General features: G+C 51.0%; 1 protein-coding gene across 1 annotated transcript in view; it reads left to right on the forward strand.

Moving 5' to 3' along the window:
- Positions 1-20431, forward strand: part of JAM3 (junctional adhesion molecule 3) — an 85020-nt gene extending 64589 nt beyond the window's left edge. Inside the window, exons 3-9 of the mRNA XM_038753970.1 lie at positions 692-805; positions 2946-3098; positions 6592-6794; positions 11419-11518; positions 16599-16728; positions 16978-17032; positions 17658-20431. Coding sequence (XP_038609898.1) covers positions 692-805; positions 2946-3098; positions 6592-6794; positions 11419-11518; positions 16599-16728; positions 16978-17032; positions 17658-17693 — 791 coding nt within the window. The 3' untranslated portion in view covers positions 17694-20431. The remainder of the gene's footprint in view (positions 1-691; positions 806-2945; positions 3099-6591; positions 6795-11418; positions 11519-16598; positions 16729-16977; positions 17033-17657) is intronic.
- Positions 20432-20569: the final 138 nt, after the last annotated feature.

The raw sequence follows: 20569 nt of genomic DNA on the forward strand, positions 1-20569 counted from the left end.
AATAATGATGGCATTTATTAAGCGCTTACTATGCGCAAAGCACTGTTCTGAGCGCTGGGGAGGTTACAAGGTGATCAGGTTGTCCCACGCGGGGTTCGCAGTCTTAATCCCCATTTTACAGATGAGGGAACTGAGGCCCAGAGAAGCAAAGGTGACTTGCCCCAAGTCACACAGCTGACAAGTGGCAGAGCCGGGATTTGAACCCATGACCTCCGACTCCAAAGCCCGTAGTCTTTCCACTGAGCCATGCTGCTTCTCCCAAATGTTGGGGAGCCCTGGGTGGGGCGGGCCCCAGCGGGGTTTGTCACTCAGTCACTGCTCCAACCTGGGGATGGTCCCGTTGTCCCAACAGTAGCCCCCCGGAGCCGGTCTGGCTTTGCGCTCCCCCTAAAAACGGACCCCACTTCGGATGAGCCATCAGGAGCGCCGCGGGCCCCGGCTGGAATCCCTCATGGGCCCCTTCCCCGGAGCCTCTGACCGTGTCCTGAGAGTGGTGGGCGCAGCTTGCACTTCCCAAGCGCTTAGTCCAGTGCTCTGCACCCAGTAAGCGCTCAATAAATACGATTGATGATGATGAGCCTCGGGGATTAAGCCCCCAGAGTGAGGGGTGGGAGCCGGATGGAGGAGGAGCGGGAGCCGGGTGGGGTCAGAATCTACTCGTTTTCCCTTCCTTTTTCTCCCCCCCAACTAGGCGTGGAGTTGTCCTGCATCATTACGGACTCGCAGACGAATGATCCCAGGATTGAGTGGAAGAAGATTAATAGCGAGGAAACCTCCTACGTGTTCTTCGACAATAAGATTCAGGGTTTGGGACTCTGCTTTTTTGACCCTGGGAGGGGGCAGCGTGTGGGTTTTGCCCCGCCTTTGCAGGTGTCTCTCGGAGCGGGGCAGATTGGCTATCGATGGTGGTGCTCCTCCGCTCCCCGCACCCGCCAACAACGGGCCGCGGCATCCATGGGGCACAGGACCGCACCCCCAGATGTCAAGCGCCCCTAAACCGGGCCTGACCAGGCCGCATTTGCCACTCCCGGTGGCCTGGCGTGTGACCTTTCCCTGGCCACGGGACGGTGGACGCCCTCCTCTCCGGGGCGCAGGGAGGGTGGAGTGGGGGAGCCCTGAGGGGAGGAGGAGAACCAGTCTCTTTACCAAAAACGAGGCAGCCCACTTAGCCCTTCCCCTGCCCCGAGGGAGGCCTGGTTTCAGGCAGCATCCGGCTCTATCCCATCCTTAGACCATTCCAGGGAGGGAGGAGATTCCCTAAACCCCACTGGTACCCATTTTAGGGTGAAGCCCTCCCCACTTCAGTCCACGCTTCACTCTGCTGCCTGGATCATTTTTCCACAGAAATGTTCAGTCCGTATTTCCCCACCCCTCAAGAATCTCCGGTGGATGCCCACCTACCCCCACATAGGGCAACAAGGAATTTCTTCCTTCAATCCAACCTGGGTCCCTCCCGCTGCACTTCAAGCACTGTTCCAGGGGAAAAAGAGAACAGCTGCTGTTTGTATTGTGGTGCTGTTGGCTGGCCCTCAATATCTCCCTCCCCCAGTTCTGTAAATGTCATTCATCCCATCCAAGTCAGGCTTCCCGGATGTGTGGTGCCCTTAGGGGACCCCGGGACCCTGTCATTTGGGAATTCACCAGGAGCAGGAACCCTTTCTGGTTGGGGGATTCGCGAGCGCTGAGTGTTGTAGTTACAGGAAGTGATGCTCAGCTCAGAGCGGGTAGTGGAGGGCCCAGCACGGGATGGGAAGCAGAGGGGCCCAGTCCAGCCCAGGCCATTGCTAAAAATCCATCCTTTTCTTTTCATCTAAACTACCGCCACGTCGATCCAGCCACTTATCCTATCCCTCCTTGATTACTGCGTCAGCCTCCTTGCTGCTGACCTCCCTGCCTTCTATCTCTCCCCACTTCAGTCCGTACTTCACTCTGCTGCCTGGATCATTTTTCTACAGAAATGTTCAGTCCGTATTTCCCCACGCCTCAAGAATCTCCGGTGGATGCCCACGTACCCCCACGTAGACAGAAACGCCTTACTATCAGCTTTAAAGCACTCACCCCCGTCCTTCTCACCTCACTATTCTCCTATTACAACCCCACCTGCACACTTTCGCTCCTCTAAACGCCAACCTTCCCTCTGTACCTCGATCTCATCTATCTCCCCCTCGACGTCTTGGCCACATCCTGCCTCTGGACTGCCTCCCTTTTCATATGTGACAGACAATTAATCTCCCTCCTTTCAAAGCCTTACCGAAGGCGTATCCCCTCCAAGCGGTCTTCCGTAACTCAGCCTTCATCTCCTCTTCTCCAACCCCATTCTGTGTCGCCCTGACTTGCTTCCTTTATTCTCCACTGCTGCCCCCAGCCCCAAAGCACTTACAATAATAATGACGACATTTATGAAGCGCTTACTATGTGCAAAGCGCTGTTCTAAGTGCTGGGGAGGTTACAAGGAGATCAGGTTGTCCCACGGGGGGCTCACAGTCTTAATCCCCGTTTTACAGATGAGGGAACTGAGGCACAGAGAAGTGACTTGCCCAAAGTCACACAGCTGACAATTGGCGGAGCCGGGATTCGAGCCCATGACTCCTGACTCCGAAGCCCGGGCTCTTTCCACTGAGCCACGCTGCTTCAAATTTGTACTTACGTACAAATCCATGATGTATTTATTTATATTAACGTCCGTTTCCCCCTCTAGACTGTGAGCTTATTGTGGGCGGGGAATATGTCTGTTATATCGTTGTTTGTGCTCTCCCAAGCATTCAGTACCGTGCCCTGCACGCAGTGAGCACTCAGTAAATAGGATTGATTGACAGATTGGGAGTGCAGGGGTCCATCCCTCAGTTCCCGTCCGTCCGGGAGCCCGCGTGGCTTCGGCTGGGTGCTTTCAGGGGGGTGCCGCCCCGGACGGAGCCGCCCCCGACTCTGGTTCTCCCTTGCTCCAGGAGACTTGGCGGGCCGGGCGGAGATCCTGAGCAAGACATCCCTGCGGATCCGGAACGTGACCCGGAAAGACATGGCCTCGTATCGCTGCGAGGTGGTGGCCCGCGAGGACAGCAAGGCTATCGATGAGATTGTCATCGCTCTCACGGTGCTGGGTATGCCATCATCAATCGTATTTATTGAGCGCTTACTGTGTGCAGAGCACTGTACTAAGCACTGTACTAAGCGCTTCCTGTACTTAGGCCCCGCCCAGAGCCTGCCTAGGCGCCCCCTTCTCCTTCCCCCCACCCCTCTGGCCTTCCCTTCCTTTCTCCTCCCCACCAAGGGGGACCAGGCTCCCCTCCCTGTTGGATTTCCTACCTCTGGACCCAGATCTAGGGGCTGAGAAGATGGGAAAGGAAGCCTTTTTGGAGCGTTGGGGCTGGGTGGGATTTGGGAAGGAAAGGTAAGAGACTGAGAGGGGAAAGAGTGTGGCCTAGTGAAGAAAACACAAGTTTGGGAGTCAGAAGACTTGGGTTCTGATCCTGCCTCTACTGCTTGCTTGCCACCTTGTACTTCCCAAGCGCTTAGTACAGTGCTCTGCACACAGTAAGCGCTCAATAAATATGATTGATTGATTGCTGTGTGACCTCGCGTAATGTCCCCGTCCCTCAGTTTCCTCAACTGTAAAATAGACCCACCTTAGACTGTGGGAAAGGGGCTGGGTCCAATCTGATTGCATTCTATCTACTCCAGTCCGTAGCCAACAGAAAGCATTGAACAAATATAACAATTATTATTAATGACTAAAGTTGCCTCTCCATTCTTCCCTCCCAATAACCCTTCAGCAACAGGGATAACTGATGCCCATGGACAGTAACAGCTCAGTTTCCAGAATCCCGGGGCTGAGGCTGGGCTGGTTCTCATCTTACCTCCTTCCCTTCCCCACAGCACCTGTATATATGTATATATGGTTGTACATATTTATTACTCTATTTATTTATTTATTTTACTTGTACATTTCTATCCTATTTATTTTATTTTGTTGGTATGTTTGGTTCTGTTCTCTGTCTCCCCCTTTTAGGCTGTGAGCCCACTGTTGGGTAGGGACTGTCTCTATGTGTTGCCAATTTGTACTTCCCAAGTGCTTAGTACAGTGCTCTGCACATAGTAAGTGCTCTATAAATACGATTGATTGATTGATTGATTGATTGATTCTCCATCCCACTTAGCCAATTGCCCATTTTCTCTGTCCTTTCGGAGAAAAGGGGAAGCAGAGCGGCCTAGCGGATAGAGCCCGGGCCCGGAAGTCAAAATCAATCAATCAATCAATCAATCGTATTTATTGAGCGCTTACTGTGTGCAGAGCACTGTACTAAGCGCTTGGGAAGTACAAGTTGGCAACAGAAGGCAACAAAAGGTCATGGGTTCTAATTTTGGCTCAGCCACTTGTCTTCAGTGTGGCCCTGGGCAAGTCATTTCACTTCTCTGGGCCTCAGCTCCCTTATCTGTAAAATGGAGATGGAGACTGTGACCCCCACGTGGGACAGGGACTGTGTCCAACCCGATTTGCTTGTATCCACCCCAGCGCTTAGTACAGTGCCTGGCGTATGGTAAGTGCTTAACAAATACCATTATTGTTATAGAGAAGCAGCGTGGCTCAGTGGAAAGAGCCCGGACTTTGGAGTCAGAGGTCACGCGTTCAGGTCCCGGCTCCGCCACTTGTCGTCTGTGTGACTTTGGGCAAGTCACTTAACTTCTCTGTGCCTCAGTTACCTCATCTGCAAAATGGGGATTAAGACTGTGATCATTCATTCATTCATTCATTCAATTGTATTTATTGAGCACTTACTGTGTGCAGAGCACTGTACTAAGCGCTTGGGAAGTACAAGTTGGCAACATATAGAGACGGTCCCTACCCAACAGTGGGCTCACAGGCTAGAAGGGGGAGACAGAGAACAAAACAAAACATATTAACTGAATAAAATAAGTAGAGTAAATATGTACAAGTAAAATAAATAAATAGGGTAATAAATATGTACGAACATATATGATCCCCACGTGGGACAACCTGATCACCTTATAACCTCCCCAGCGCTTAGAACAGTGCTTCGCACATAGTAAGCGCTTAATAAATGCCATTATTATTATTATTCCGGAGGCTCGGGGCCTCTACAGGTAGTCCCAGGAGGTATTCTGGAAAACTGACGGTGAGAGTGGGTCCAGCGGGGGCAGATAAGTCTGGCAATCTCCAGGCCTTCCTTTCTCCACCAGGGAAAGGGAAGTATGGGAGGTTCGGGAGAGGCGGGAGGTGCAGGAGATGTGGATGCTACAGGAAAAGGGGCTGGCAGGGGAGCTCTAGGAATGGCAGTGAGGCCACAGAAGCAGCGTGGCTCAGTGGAAAGAGCCCAGGCTTGGGAGCCAGAGGTCCTGGGTTCCAATCCTGCCTCCGCCACTTGTCAGCTGGGGGACTTTGGGCGAGTCACTTCACTTCTCCGGGCCTCAGTTCCCTCATCTGGAAAATGGGGATTAAGATTGGGAGCTCCACGTGGGACAACCTGATTACCTTGTATCTACCCAGCGCTTAGAACAGTGCTTAGCACATAGTAAGGACTTAACAAATGCCATCATTATTATTATTATTATTAACAAATACCAACATTATTATTATTATTAGTTCCCTGGGCGACCAGCAGGGGGCGTCACCCTGGCAACTGCCTGGACTCTCTTCTGCCACCCAAAGACCTAGGAGGCACCGGATGCAGGGAAGGGGCACTGGGAATAACGATGGCATTTATTAGGCGCTTACTATGTGCTGAGCACTGTTCTAAACGCTGGGGAGGTTACAAGGTGATCAGGTTGTCCCACGGGGGGCTCACAGTCCTTCCTCTCCCCCTCGTCCCCCTCTCCATCCCCCCGTCTTACCTCCTTCCCTTCCCCACAGCACCTGTATATATGTATATATGGTTGTACATATTTATTACTCTATTTATTTATTTATTTTACTTGTACATTTCTATCCTATTTATTTTATTTTGTTGGTATGTTTGGTTCTGTTCTCTGTCTCCCCCTTTTAGACTGTGAGCCCACTGTTGGGTAGGGACTGTCTCTATGTGTTGCCAATTTGTACTTCCCAAGCGCTTAGTACAGTGCTTTGCACATAGTAAGCGCTCAATAAATACGATTGATTGATTGATTGATTGATTGATTGATTAATCCCCATTTTACAGAAGAGGGAACTGAGGCCCAATCGCCTGGGCTGGAGATTACCTGTGGAATTCTCTTCCCATAAATACCATCTGGAGGTCTCCCTTGGGTGGGCTGTGACCCCGGTGTGTTCCGCGGCGTGGCTCAGTGGGAAGAGCCCGGGCTTTGGACTCAGAGGTCATGGGTTCAAATGCCGGCTCCGCCACTTGGCAGCTGGGTCGCTTCACTTCCCCGTGCCTCGTCTGTAAAATGGGGAGCCCCCCGCCGTGGGACAACCTGATCACCTTGTAAACTCCCCGGCGCTTAGAGCGGTGCTTTGCACGTAGCAAGCGCTTAACAAATGCCATTGTTATTATTATTATTATTATTATTCAGCCCCTGGGTGGGCCTGCCCCTTCCCGCTGACCCCCCTACACCCTGAGGTGGATCGCCCGCCCGCATCGGCTCCTTTCCTCCCTACAGTGAAGCCGGTGGCTCCGGCCTGCAGAGTGCCCCAGTCTGTGCCGGTGGGCAAGTCGGCCACGCTGCACTGTCAAGAGAGCGAGGGCTACCCCAAGCCCACCTACAGCTGGTACCGCAACAACGAGCCTTTGCCGACGGACTCCAAGTCCAGCCCCAAGTTCCGAAACTCTTCCTTCCTCCTGAACCCTGAAACGGGCACTCTGGTAAGGTCTTTCAGCTTCCTGGGGGCGGGGAGCAAGTCGGCACGTGGCGTGTGCTCAGTAATTACCACCGATGATGCTTTTTCTGGAGGATGGGGAGGGGCCAGAGACCCCCGACTTGTAGGAGGGTCGTTAAAGCCTCTGGCTCCCACTAGGAGAGTGGCCCCGACTCCGAGGATCCATATTTATTACTCTGTTTATTTATTTATTTATTTATTTTACTTGTACATTTCTATCCTATTTATTTCATTTGGTTGGTATGTTTGGTTCTGTTCTCTGTCTCCCCCTTTTCGACTGTGAGCCCACTGTTGGGTGGGGACTGTCTCTATGTGTTGCCAATTTGTACTTCCCAAGCGCTTAGTACAGTGCTCTGCACATAGTAAGCGCTCAATAAATACGATTGATTGATTGATTGATTGATTGAAGCCCGCCCTGGCCTGAAAGGGTCCAGGCCGAGGTAGCCATCTGGATTGCTGCGGCGCTGAGAGCCGAGGCGGGTTTCGCTGCCAATCAGTCAATCAATCAATCGTATTTGTCGAGCGCTTACCGTGTGCAGAGCACTGTACTAAGCGCTTGGGAAGTACGAGTTGCCAACATATTGCTGCCAGAGAACTGTTGGTCCAGCTGCTCGGTTTGGCGTGCACACCATGCGCGCAGCCCTAGCCTGGGCACGCAGAACAGAACGCCTTATCTTCTCCCCCAAACCCCGTCCCTCCCACCCGTTTTTTTCCCTCACTGTAGACAACATCATTATCCTCTGTCTCTCAAACCTTGGCATCGCCACCTTTCTCATTCAACCCCCAAAGTCCATATCTGTCATCAAATCCTGCTCCTCTCCATCCAAACTTCTGTCACGCGGATCCACATCGTAGCCTGCTTTCGTCTGCTGCATCAGCCTCCTCACCGAAGTCCCTGGTTCTTGTCTGTCCCTCTCCAGTCCATCCTTCACTCTTTTGTCCAGATCATTTTTCTAGAAAATTGTTCGGTCCCTAACGCCCCCAAACCTCCGGCGGGTGGGCAGCCACCTCCACATCAAACAGAAAATCCTCACCGTTGGCTTTAAGGCGCCCGGTCAGCTTGCCCGTTCCTATCATCCTTCCGATTTCTTACTACAACCCGACCCACACATTTCACTCCCCTAATGCCAATCAACTCTCTGCACCCTGATCTCGTCTTTCCTGCCGCTGACCCGTGCCCCTGTCCTCCCTTGTACTCCCCCTTCACGATTCCAGTAGGCCAGCACTCTTCCCACCTTCAACACCCTACTAAAATCATCTCCGGCCGTGAGATAAGAGGAGAAACTCTTAAAGCTTCGCCTACCGGTCGGTCGAACCCGTTCGTAACGTCCATTTTCAGGGCAGGCCAGGGTTTTGACAAGTGAGGAGTGGATTCTTCTGGGCCCAGTATGTTATTTGTCTCTGTGATAATGTGTCTAAGAGATACGGGCTATAAGATCTGCCCCACAACAGGAATGATCCTGCGAACTCTTGGGAGCCCTATATTCGCCTCTAAGCTGCTGCCTGACATAGCTTTTTCTAAGCAGTAGAAGCAGCGTGGCTCAGTGGAAAGAGCCTGGGCTTTGGAGTCAGAGGTCATGGGTTCAAATCCCGGCTCCGCCACTTACTGGCTGTGTGACTCTGGGCAAGTCACTTCACTTCTCTGTGCCTCAGTTACCTCAGGGGATTAAGACTGTGAGCCCGAGAGACAACTTGATCACCTTGTAACCTCCCCAGCACTTAGAACAGTGCTTGGCACATAGTAAGCGCTTAATAAATGCCATTATTATTATTATTATTATCTCCCCCAAGAGGAAAGGGCGGATCTTGGCGATGTCGCGGAGGTGAAACCGGTAGGTTTTGGTGACGGATTGGATGTGAATGAGTATTAGAGAAGCAGGGTGGCTCAGTGGGAAGAGCCCGGGCTTTGGAATCAGAGGTCATGGGTTCAAATCCCGGCCCCGCCACTTGTCAGCTGTGTGACTTTGGGCAAGTCACTTCGCTTCTCTGGGCCTCAGTGACCTCATCTGGAAAATGGGGGTGAAGACTGTGAGCCCCCCGTGGGACAACCTGATCACCTTGTAAGCTCCCCAGCGCTTAGAACAGTGCTTTGCACATAGTAAGCGCTTAATAAATGCCATCATTATTATTATTATTATCTCCAGGAGGCCTTCCCTGACTAAACCCTCGTTTCCCCTACCCACTCACCATTCTGCATTGTCTGTGCCTCGGATCTGTACCCCTGAAGCACCTGATGGTCGTCCCCCCCTCAACCCCACGGCACTTTAGCCCTTTCCGCTATCTGAAATGTATTTTAATGTCTGTCTCCCCTCCTAGACTCTAAACTCCTTGTAAGGCAGAGATCACGTCTACCAACTCTATTGTATTGTACCGTCCCAGTCGTTTAGTTCAGTGCTCTGAACACAGGAAGCACTCAATAAATGCCATGGGATGATTGGATTGTCTCTATCTGTTACCAAATAGTACTTTCCAAGCGCTTAGTACAGTGCTCTGCATACAGTAAGCGCTCAATAAATACGATTGAATGAATGATTGATTAATAATAATAATGATAATGATGATGATGGTATTAAGCGCTTACTATGTGCAAAGCACTGTTCTAAGCACTGGGGAGGTTACAAGGTGATCAGGTTGTCCCGCGGGGGGCTCACACTCTTAACCCCCATTTTACAGATGAGGTAACTGAGGCCCAGAGAAGTGAAGTGACTCGCCCAGTGTCACACAGCTGGCAATTGGCGGAGTCGGGATTTGAACCCATGACCTCTGACTCCAAAGCCCGAGCTCTTTTCCACTGAGCCACGCTGCTTCTCCGCGTGGTTGATTGTGAAGGTTATTGCCAAAGAAAGCAGTCCCTGCCCTTGAAGTATTTTCCCACTCACAGAGGAACCCAGACAGATACAAACCCAGTGGACAGACCCAGATTCAAGTCCCCGCTCCGCCGGTGGCTGGACTGTGAGCCCGCTGTTGGGTAGGGACCGTCTCTATATGTTGCCAAATTGTACTTCCCAAGCGCTTAGTACAGTGCTCTGCACACAGTAAGCGCTCAAGAAATACGATTGAATGAATGAGTGAATTTTTGCGTGAGCTGCTTATCCGCTCTGGTCCTTAGTTTCTTCATCTGTAAAATAGGGATGGGTAGACTGAGAGCCTCTTGTGAGGCAGGGATTATATCCGATCTCAAATGTTGTTATTATTAGACGCAGGTGAGGTGCACTTGGGGCTTCTTCCCAGAGAAGCAGCGTGGCTCAGTGGAAAGAGCCCGGGCTTTGGAGTCAGAGGTCATGGGTTCAAATCCCGGCTCCGCCAGTTGCCAGCTGTGTGACTTTGGGCAAGTCACTTCACTTCTGTGTGCCTCAGTTACCTCATCTGTAAAATGGGGATTCAGCCTGTGAGCCCTCCTATGGGACAACCTGATCACCTTGTAACCTCCCCAGCGCTTAGAACAGTGCTTTGCACATAGTAAGTGCTTAATAAATGCCATCATTAGTATTAGTATTAGGAGAGGGTTGTGTGATCCTTGTGAAGGAGAAAGGGATGTGACTTGTCGAAGAGGAGCAAAGAGCCAGACACTCGTGGCCACCAAGATCCCGTCACCTGAAGGTTTGGGGCGGGACTCAGATCAATACGTGTGGAATTTTAAGACCTTATCAATCATTCAGTAAATCATCATCATCATCAATCGTATTTACTGAGCGCTTACTGTGTGCAGGGCACTGTACTAAGCGCTTGGGAAGTACAAATTGGCAACATATAGAGACAGTCCCTACCCAACAGTGGGCTCACGGTCTAAAAGGGGGAGACAAAACCAAACATACTAACAAAAATAAAATAAATAGGATAGATATGTACAAGTAAAATAAATAAATAGAGTAATAAATATGTACAAACATATATACATATATACAGGTGCTGTGGGGAAGGGAAGGAGGTAAGATGGGGGGGATGGAGAGGGGGGTGAGGGGGAGAGGAAGGAAGGGGCTCAGTCTGGGAAGGCCTCCTGTTGGGTAGGGACTGTCTCTATATGTTGCAAACTTGTACTTCCCAAGCGCTTAGTACAGTGCTCCGCACACAGTAAGCGCTCAATAAATACGATGGAATGAATGAATGAATAGTAAGTGCTTAATAAATGTCATTATTATTATTATTAATAAACACTAATACTACTACTACTGCTACCAAAAGGACCTTCTGGGAGCATACAATTTAATGAGGAGGCAGGCAGACCCAAGTTACTGACAGGTAATAATAATAATAATAATAATGATGATGGCATTTATTAAGCGCTTACTATGTGCAACCATATGTAGAACCCTATATTCAGCTCTTGGAAAGCACAGTATAACAGAGCTGGTAGATTCATTCATTCAGTCGTATTTATTGAGCGCTCACTGTGTGCAGAGCACTGTACTAAGTGCTTGGGACGTACAAGTACATGGTAGACGTGATTCCTGCTCACTGGGAGCTTACGATCTATTGGGGAGGCTGATCTTCTAACAACCCCAGCTCTCTTTGCCCCCTTAATTTCCTTCTGGCATGTGGCCAGACTACTCCTGGCCTCCTAGGAAGCCTCCGCTATTCAGTGATCACTCCCGTTTTTTTCCCTGGACCAGGTTTTCAATGCTGTCCATAAAGAAGACACGGGCCAATACTACTGTCTTGCCTCCAACCAAGCCGGCACTGCCAAGTGCGAGGAGCGGGAGATGGAAGTCTGTAAGTCATTCGGTGGGCTCAGAGCGACCTGAGCTAGGAAAAAGGAGCGCAGTGGTCCGATTTGTTAGGCGCTGACTGTGTGCAAAATGCTGGGGTAGTTACAATACAATCAGATCAGACGCTTTTCCTCTGGAAATGAAAGGGGGGGTGATCCGTTTGAGCCAGAAAGGGATTTTTAACTGTGGTGGTGGTCCTCTTGCTTGAAGGCTGGACCTTTGTTCAGGGCCTAGAGAGCAACTGAGATAAGTCATTTGGTACCATCGGCCCTGTGCGGCTCTCCGTTCCGCCTCCCTCTGTGGGCCAAATTCCTCTAGCTGAGGGAAGCCCCAAAATGCAGTCAAAATCCATCACGTGAGAGGATGGGACAGATCCGGGTAACAACTGCGTCCGAAGGAAGATATTCCGGCTAGCAGCGTTTGTCTCCGAAGGGTTCTTCTCTCTAAAACCAGGACCAATCCGGAAATATTGGACTCCGAGTTGAGTGCTGCTTGATCTCGCCCCAGGAATGATAGAATCAGGGGAACCGCGGGTTGGATGTCATTTGCAGAGGCCGTTTAGGTCATTCCTATTGTGTTGTGTTGCCAGTTTGTACTTCCCAAGCGCTTAGTACAGTGCTCTGCACATAGTAAGCGCTCAATAAATACGATTGATGATGATTCCTCTTCTCCCGGGGATTCTGTGCAGGCCGTTTCTAATTAGAAGGGAAGTGAGACCGCGAGCCCACTGTTGGGTAGGGACTGTCTCTATATGTTGCCAACTTGTACTTCCCAAGCGCTTAGTACAGTGCTCTGCACGCAGTAAGCGCTCAATAAATACGACTGATTGATTGATTGAGTTTGGGGTAACAAAAGTCAAAGCTATACAGATGGTCAGACGGGGTGTCCTGGTCATTTCAAGTGCTAGGCCACATCAGAGAAATTCAGAGTGACGTGTTTCCATCACATTTTCAAATGAGGATAATCAATTCCTCAGATTATGCTTCTTTTAAAATAAAAAAAAGCAGGCTTAGCCTAGTAAAAGAAATGAAACCAGGTTCCCTGGCCAAAGACCATCAGCGAGGCTGCTTTACTTTGGCTTTTCTATCCATCCTCGTCCTTAACCTCAATCAATCAGTCAACCAATCAATCAATCAATGGGATTTATTGAGCACTTACTCTGGGCAGAATTTGGGAGAGTACAGTGGACGGTAGACATGATACCAGCCCCCAAGGGAGGAGTTTACAGTCTTAAGGTGACTCAGAGAAGCAGCGTGGCTCAGTGGAAAGAGCACGGGCTTGGGAATCAGAGGTCGTGGGTTCTGATCCCGGCCCCGTCACACGTCTGCTGTGTGACCTTGGGCAAGTCACTTAACTTCTCTGAGCCTCAGTTACCTCATCTGTAAAATGGGGATTAAGACTGTAAGTCCCGCGTGGGACAGGGTGATCACCCCAGCGCTTAGAGCGGTGCTTCGCACATAGTAAGCGCTTAACAAATGCCATCATTATTTTTATTGATCAAGCTTACTTCAGCACCTCCTTTCCTGTCCCAAACGTGTCCTGCTTAAATAAACATAGAGACCACATCTTCAGCAGGCAGAAGCCATGGATCGGCAGCGGGGGTTTTTGCACTGATGTTTGTGTGTTCGTTGTTCGGTTCAGTCACATGGCAGCTCCACGACCGCGGCCAGAAGTCTCTGGTCCTGTCAATCAATCGTATTGATTGACCCCCACTCTGGTCCATGTTTTCCTCGGTTGGGGCGCGGGGGAGAGGATGAATTTATGGGCTAGTTTTGGAGCCTCGTGCCTGATCATTTGGGGGTCAGCGTTCCCTCCCAGTCAACACCGAGTGAGGAATCAAGTGCTCATGGCATCTCCTCCCAATCAACCAGGCCCATGGTTCTAATAATAATAATAATAATGGCATTTATTAAGCGCTTACTATTTATTTATTTATTGATCATATTTATTGAGCGCTTACTGTGTGCAGAGCACTGGACTAAGTGCTTGGGAAGTACAAGTTGGCAACATATAGAGACAGTCCCTACCCAACAGTGGGCTCACAGTCTAAAAGGGGGAGACAGAGAACAAAACCAAACATATTAACAAAATAAAATAAATAGAATAGATATGTACAAGTAAAATAAATAGAGTAATAAATATGTACAAACATATATACATATATACAGGTGCTGTGGGGAAGGGAAGGAGGTAAGATGGGGGGGATGGAGAGGGGGGTGAGGGGGAGAGGAAGGAAGGGGCTCAGTCTGGGAAGGCCTCCTGGAGGAGGTGAGCTCTCAGCAGGGCCTTGAAGGGAGGAAGAGAGCTAGCTTGGCGGATGGGCAGAGGGAGGGCATTCCAGGCCAGGGAGATGTCGTGGGCCGGGGGTCGATGGCAGGACAGGCGAGAACGAGGCACGGTGAGGAGATTAGCGGTGGAGGAGCGGAGGGTGCGGACTGGGCTGGAGAAGGAGAGAAGGGAGGTGAGGTAGGAGGGGGCGAGGTGATGGAGAGCCTTGAAGCCCAGGGTGAGGAGTTTCTGCCTGATGCGCAGATTGATTGGTAGCCGCTGGAGATTTTTGAGGAGGGGAGTAACATGCCCAGAGCGTTTCTGGACAAAGACAATCCGGGCAGCGGCATCAAGTATGGATTGAAGTGGGGAGAGACATGAGGATGGGAGATCAGAGAGGAGGCTGATGCGGTAGTCCAGACGGGATAGGATGAGAGCTTGAACGAGCAGGGTAGCGGTTGGGATGGAGAGGAAAAGGCAGATCTTGGCAATGTTGCGGAGCTGAGACCGGCAGGTTTTGGTGACGGCTTGGATGTGAGGGGTGAATGAGAGAGCGGAGTCGAGGATGACACCAAGTTTGCGGGCTTGCGAGACGGGAAGGATGGTAGTGCCGTCAACAGAGATGGGAAAGTCAGGGAGAGGGCAGGGTTTGGGAGGGAAGACAAGGAGCTCAGTCTTCGACATGTTGAGCTTTAGGTGGCGGGCGGACATCCAGATGGAGATGTCCTGAAGGCAGGAGGAGATGCGAGCCTAGAGAGAGGGGGAGAGAGCAGGGGCAGAGATGTAGATCTGGGTGTCATCAGAGTAGAGATGATAGTTGAAGCCGTGGGAGCGAATGAGATCACCAAGGGAGTGCGTGTAGATAGTGCAAAGCACTGTTCTAAGCACTGGGGTGGTTACAAGGCGATCAGGTTGTCCCACGGGCGGGCTCACAGTCTTCATCCCCATTTTCCAGATGAGGGAACTGAGGCAAGGAGAAGTGAAGTGACTTGCCCAAAGTCACACAGCTGGCAATAGGCAGAGCTGGGATTTGAACCCATGACCTCTGACTCCAGAGCCCGGGCTCTTTCCACTGAGCCACGCTGCTTCACGCTGGTTCTGCCTGCCTGCCTCGGGGAAGCGGCGTGGCTCAGTGGAAAGAGCCCGGGCTTTGGAGTCGGAGGTCAGGGGTTCAAATCCCGGCTCCGCCAGTTGTCAGCTGTGTGACTTTGGGCAAGTCACTTCACTTCTCTGGGCCCCAGTTGCCTCATCTGGAAAATGGGGATTAAGACTGTGAGCCCCCCGTGGGACAACGTGATCACCTTGTAACCTCCCCAGCGCTTAGAACAGTGCTTTGCACATAGTAAGTACTTAATAAATATTATTATTATTATTATTATTATTATTATTATTATTACCTCACCCTCGGCGTGTAGCTCCCTCTGAAGAGTGCTGGGGGAACAGCTTAGCGAGCCTGATCCCATGGAGAAGGCCCCAGTCCAGCTGGTGTGACCTTCAGCCACATGAGTGAGGATTATCATAATCCCCCATTTACCCTGAGGGAGAGCAGAGCAGGGTGGTCTGACAGGAACACAGAAGGCCCCATTAAAAGACCAGGCAGCTGCTGGGAGGTTATTACCTTCCAAGCCCTGGGTGGCAGTGAAAATAATAAAAATAATAATAATAATAGCATTTATTAAGCGCTTACTATGTGCAAAGCACTGTTCTAAGCACTGGGGAGGTTAACAAGGTGATCAGGTTGTCCCACGGGGGGCTCACGGTCTTCATCCCCATTTTGCAGATGAGGTCGCTGAGGCCCAGAGAAGTGAAGTGACTCGCCCAAAGTCACACAGCTGATAAGCGGTGGAGCCGGGATTTGAACCCGTGACCTCCGACTCCAAAGCCCGGGCTCTTTCCACCAAGCCACGCTGCTTCTGGAGAGATCTCCCTGTTGCAGTCTGCACTCTTGTCAGCCAATCATATTTATTGAGCACTTACTGTGTGCAGAGTACTGTACTGAGCACTTGGGAGAGCACGATACAACAATAAACAGACACATTCCCTGTCCACAACGAGGTTACAGTCTAGAGGGAGCGGCTGCTGTTGCCGCCACCGCCACCACCCGAGCTTTTAGGAAGCAAAGCTGGACTGCTTGCCACGGGGCAAGTCATAGCCGGGGTTTGAGGAAATCCTGATACCCAATTCAGGGCTCTTGGCTGGAGACGCCCTTTTACCTCAGGCCAGGGGCTCTGAAGCCCCCTGCCCCAAACCCTGGGTAAATGGCAGTCCCCCGAGGCCGGGAGTCCCACTAGCCCAGTCCCAATAGAAAGAAGGCCCGTCTCCAGAAGCAGTGTGGCCCAGTGGAAAGAGCCCGGGCCTAGGACTCAAAAGACCTAGGTTCTAATCCTAGCTCTGCCATTGGTCCGCTTTGTGACCGTGGATAAGTCACTTCGCTTCTCTGTTCACTTCCCACTTACCTCATTTATAAAATGGGGATTAAGACTGTGAGCCCCATGTGGGACATGGACTTCGTCCAACCTGAAAACCTTGTATCTACCCCAGCGCTTAGTATGGTGCCTGGCACGTAGTAAGTGCTTAACAAATGCCATTAAAAAAAAAAAAAATCAGTCAACTGGAATGGGCTGAGAACTCTCTGTGCTCGCCCTTCCTGGGATTGGGAACTCCTGCCTCAGTTAGGCTTGGCGGGAGGTGGAGGAGGGAGAAATACAGGAGGGAGGGAGCTGCCGGGAGGGTCTCTTCGGCTCCTGACCCACCCTGGATCGCGCACCTTCAGCTCATCGTGATCTGCTCTGCCTGAACTGCTCCCTCTTTTCCAGACGACCTCAACATTGGTGGGATCATTGGCGGTGTGTTTGTGGTCCTGGCCGTCCTCATCCTGATATCGCTGGGAATTGGCTGTGCCTACAGACGGGGTTATTTTGTCAACAGCAAGCAGAATGGAGAAAGGTGAGCCCTGAGGTAGAGCAGGCTGTCTCCCCCCACCCGCCGCTGTCAACTCAGGCAGAGGGGCCCAGGGTACCCGGGATTATTTGGATCTAAGGGACATCCTCCTTCCTCCCTCCTCTCCTCACCCCCGATTTCTCCTATGGCAGGTGGGAGGACCCCAGCCCCAGGGCCCGACTGAGTGTGCAAATCAAGGGTCTGTTAGTAGCAGCCCGGGAACTAAAGCTCAAGGCCTTTCTTACCTTTCCTCAGCTACAAGAATCCAGTCAAGTCTGACGGGGTGAACTACATCCGGACAGATGACGAGGTAAGGGAGACGGCTGAAGCCGAGGAATCAATCAATCAATCGTATTTATTGAGCGCTTACTGTGTGCAGAGCACTGTCCTAAGCGCTCGGGAAGTACAAGTTGGCAACATATAGAGACAGAGGAACCAGACAGACATCTGGCTCGGGGCACGAGGGTTCCCCAGGGGAGAAATTCAGCAGGGAATCCGATCCCTGGCTTGGAACGAAGAATGAGCCATTCGGGAGCAAATAGCAGAAAAGCGAGCTAGAACCTGGATCTTAAAACCCGGGGCTCCTGTCCTCAACTCCAGGGTCCCAGCGGGATCCCCGCTCCCATCTCCTTTAGGAGGTCAAAGGGGGCCAGTGGCTAACAGCCAAGAGATGCTGCTGTCCTCCTACCTCTCAGAAGCCGTCGGATGACATCCACATTTGGGAGGGTGCCTCAGAGGCCTGGCGTTTGGCTATTACCATAAAGGTTTCGCTGCTTGTTCGTCTCCTAGGGGAAACCTTCCTCTCTCTCTGGCAGCCCGGGCTTCCCAGACTCTGCCGGGACACCAGGAGGCACGCTGGGATTCCCGGGGGGAGGGAGCCGCCGGGAATCAAGAGCGGGCAGCCCCTCCTGACCCCCAGCTCCTTGGCTTTGCAGGGCGACTTCAGGCACAAGTCATCGTTCGTCATCTGAGGTCTGACCGGCGGCCGAGGACACCTGCGGATACCTCCGTTGGGAGCGCCAGCGGAGAGCCACCGTTCAGCAAGATGCACTTGGAAAGAGAAACTCTTGCAAAAACTTTTTTCTTCTGCCAAAGTTGATCACTGTTCCATTCTCAGTTTTAACGAGCCACTGAATTAAGTGAATCCCCCCAGGGTGGACACAGCAGTCGTGGAGAGGAGGAGGAGGAGGAAGAGATGAATGCCTTCAGTGAGTTTGATCGGCACGTTCAGAGGCTGACCGACCCCACCAGTGCCCCCTCTTTGAGTATTTTAAAGAGCTCTTCTAGTTCGAACTTCCCCACGCTCGTGGTTTCGGGTGGGAGGGCTTAATCAGGCCTGGGCTTGGACATCACGGACAAGGGATGCCACATTAGTCAACTACCCAGCTAACGTAGAGGAGAATGTTCGGCGGGGAGAGGGGATGGGAAGGAGGCACCATTGTGTAGCACCAGTAGTTTAGGATTTGGGGAACATGGATTGAGATTGGATTCTGCCGGCAGAGAGTGGGGAACTACTGCGCAGCGGACTCCGCAGAGACGAGGCCTTTACGCAACTAACCCGTTCGAAGTCGACCAGCTCTGCGGCAGCATTCACAGATCCTAATCGGCCTGACGAGGGTCAGCCCGAGAATTGATTTGGTCAGTATTATGTGAAAATGGCAAAAATCAGAAAAGTCACTGGCCCGCAGGCCGTGGGCAGACTAATTCTGACCTGCTGTCGGCAGGTCCGCCCGGGTGGGTTTAGCGTTTGAGAAAACCCTTTTGAGGGAAAGGCGAAGCCACCCGTCTGGGCCCGATTTCAAAATGGTACTTAAATGTTTTTTGCTTTTCTATGGTTCTGGTTTGATTTTTAAAAGATTCCGCAGTCTAAACTTTTGCAAAAAGATATATTTTGATTACTGCATAGAAGGTAGATTTCTATTTAAACTGTAAATACGTCAAGCCAACAGTGTTAAACTAGTGTAGCTATTTTTTTAAAACTCACGAGGAGGTCAAGCCACTTCAGTGTTACACGGAGGACATTGAGGCTTCAAAGCAGCTGCCTGAGAGAAACCTTCCCAGCTTGCAAGCAGATGACCCTTCCCTCCAAAGGACCAGCATTTCCTGAGGCCAGAGTAGCCTGGCGAGCGCTACCGGGTGGAACAGCGTTTGCTCAGGGACCCGAAATATTCTTTGAGACAAGCCACGCTCTTTTGTAACTTTTGATAACTCTCGGCTGTTCCCCAGAAATATCACAGGGTCCCAGCGTGGCCTTTGGATCGCCTCTTCCGACTTCTCAGGTCACAAAGGGGAAGTAGCTCTACTTACCTCCCTGTTTATGGGAGTTGGGGGGTAGGAGTTGCCTGGATCTTCGGAGGACCGGACTAAAAGGCTGCTTGTCCCTAGAGCCCTTCATGTCCTGGAGCCTTGACTCCTTTAGGGATGGCAAGATCAGGCAACTTGGTCTGCTGGTTTCAGGATATCTTCCGGGCTAAACTGTGCTGGAAAGTTGAGGCTATTTTCCACCCCGACACCTCATTCTGGGGGCCGGCTCTTTTCCTGGCCTGGTTTATTGATCAGCCTAAGGGTTCAGCGCAGGATTTAGGTAATCTAGGCTGCCAAACTCTGGCACCTACAGCTGTTTGTTTTATACTAGTTTATTCGTGTGTTTCATGTGAAGTGCCTAAGGCCAAAGGGCAGCTTTAGAAACCAAATCTTGAACTAGGATACCGTTTTTTTTTTAAAGCAAATGAATTCCATAATTACTCTTCGCTTAGAGGAAAGCAGGCCAGACCCCGAAGATTCTGACTCACTTCTCAACAAGCCGTTACGCGGTGGCGGCTAGCCAGCCCTTGGAAGGGAATTCGACAGCGAGGCTGGCTAAGGCATAAAGTCCACTGTGAGACAAGTAAAATGCCTGCATCAAAAGCATTTTTGCAATTTTGATTTTAAACTTTGATCCGCCCCGAACCGCTGTTCGCTTCTGTGAGAGTTCCAGGAAAGGCCCAGCTCTCCAAAGCCAGAGCCGTCAGCCTCAAACACATAACCGAGCCTGGCGATCCACGGCGTGAAGGGCTTTGATGCAAGGGGTTTCTCTCATGGAATCCCTTCAGTACAGGGCGGGTGATGGAGGTATTTTCCAGGATGGTTTCATGTAGCAGAATCCAGTCATCTTGCGTTTGAACTTGTAAGTTTTGTCTTAACTTTTTATGCTTTGACAGGATTTTTTTTTTTTTTTGAATGCCTGAGGAAACTTTTGACTGTCTGGGTTATTTTTAAAGCGTTCTGTTCTACTCTGCCTTGGGTTTTTCCACCAAATATTAGTTTTTGCTAGACATCTGAATAGCTGTTGCTTCACAGTACCTGTCCGCTTTTGCATTTATTTGAAACGTTTGGAGGTGGGACTGGCCTCAATCAGATGGAGGTGCGGGGCTCTGTGAGACAAGATGGGCACCTCCTTTGGTTGCCACGGTGATCGGGTAGCCTCACCACCTCCTGTTTCATATACGTAGGCTTCCCACCCTATCCCTGTATCAGGATTCAGAGAGTGGAAAAAGACAGGCGGACCGAAAGGAGGTAGCCTGTTGCTGAGCTTTCCGACACGGAGGTGAAGACATCGTTTTTTCTCAGATAGGGTGGGCGTTCAAGTAGCCCACTAAAGACTGTTACTTAGATCTTCGGGAGGGAAATTGCTGTACATAGATGACATTAAAGCTTTGTACTAACACTACGTATAGAATTTGATATTTCTGTGAAAAGCTAGGGGGTTTGTTTTGGGTTTTTTTTTTTTTTTTTTTTTTAAGTTCAGCTTCACCCCGGCTTTTTCCATTTCTGCAAAATGGACCTCTTCCCTGTGTCCGTGATTGCA

This window comes from Tachyglossus aculeatus, chromosome 11, assembly GCF_015852505.1.
Source record: "Tachyglossus aculeatus isolate mTacAcu1 chromosome 11, mTacAcu1.pri, whole genome shotgun sequence".
In the NCBI taxonomy this organism is placed as follows: domain Eukaryota; kingdom Metazoa; phylum Chordata; class Mammalia; order Monotremata; family Tachyglossidae; genus Tachyglossus; species Tachyglossus aculeatus.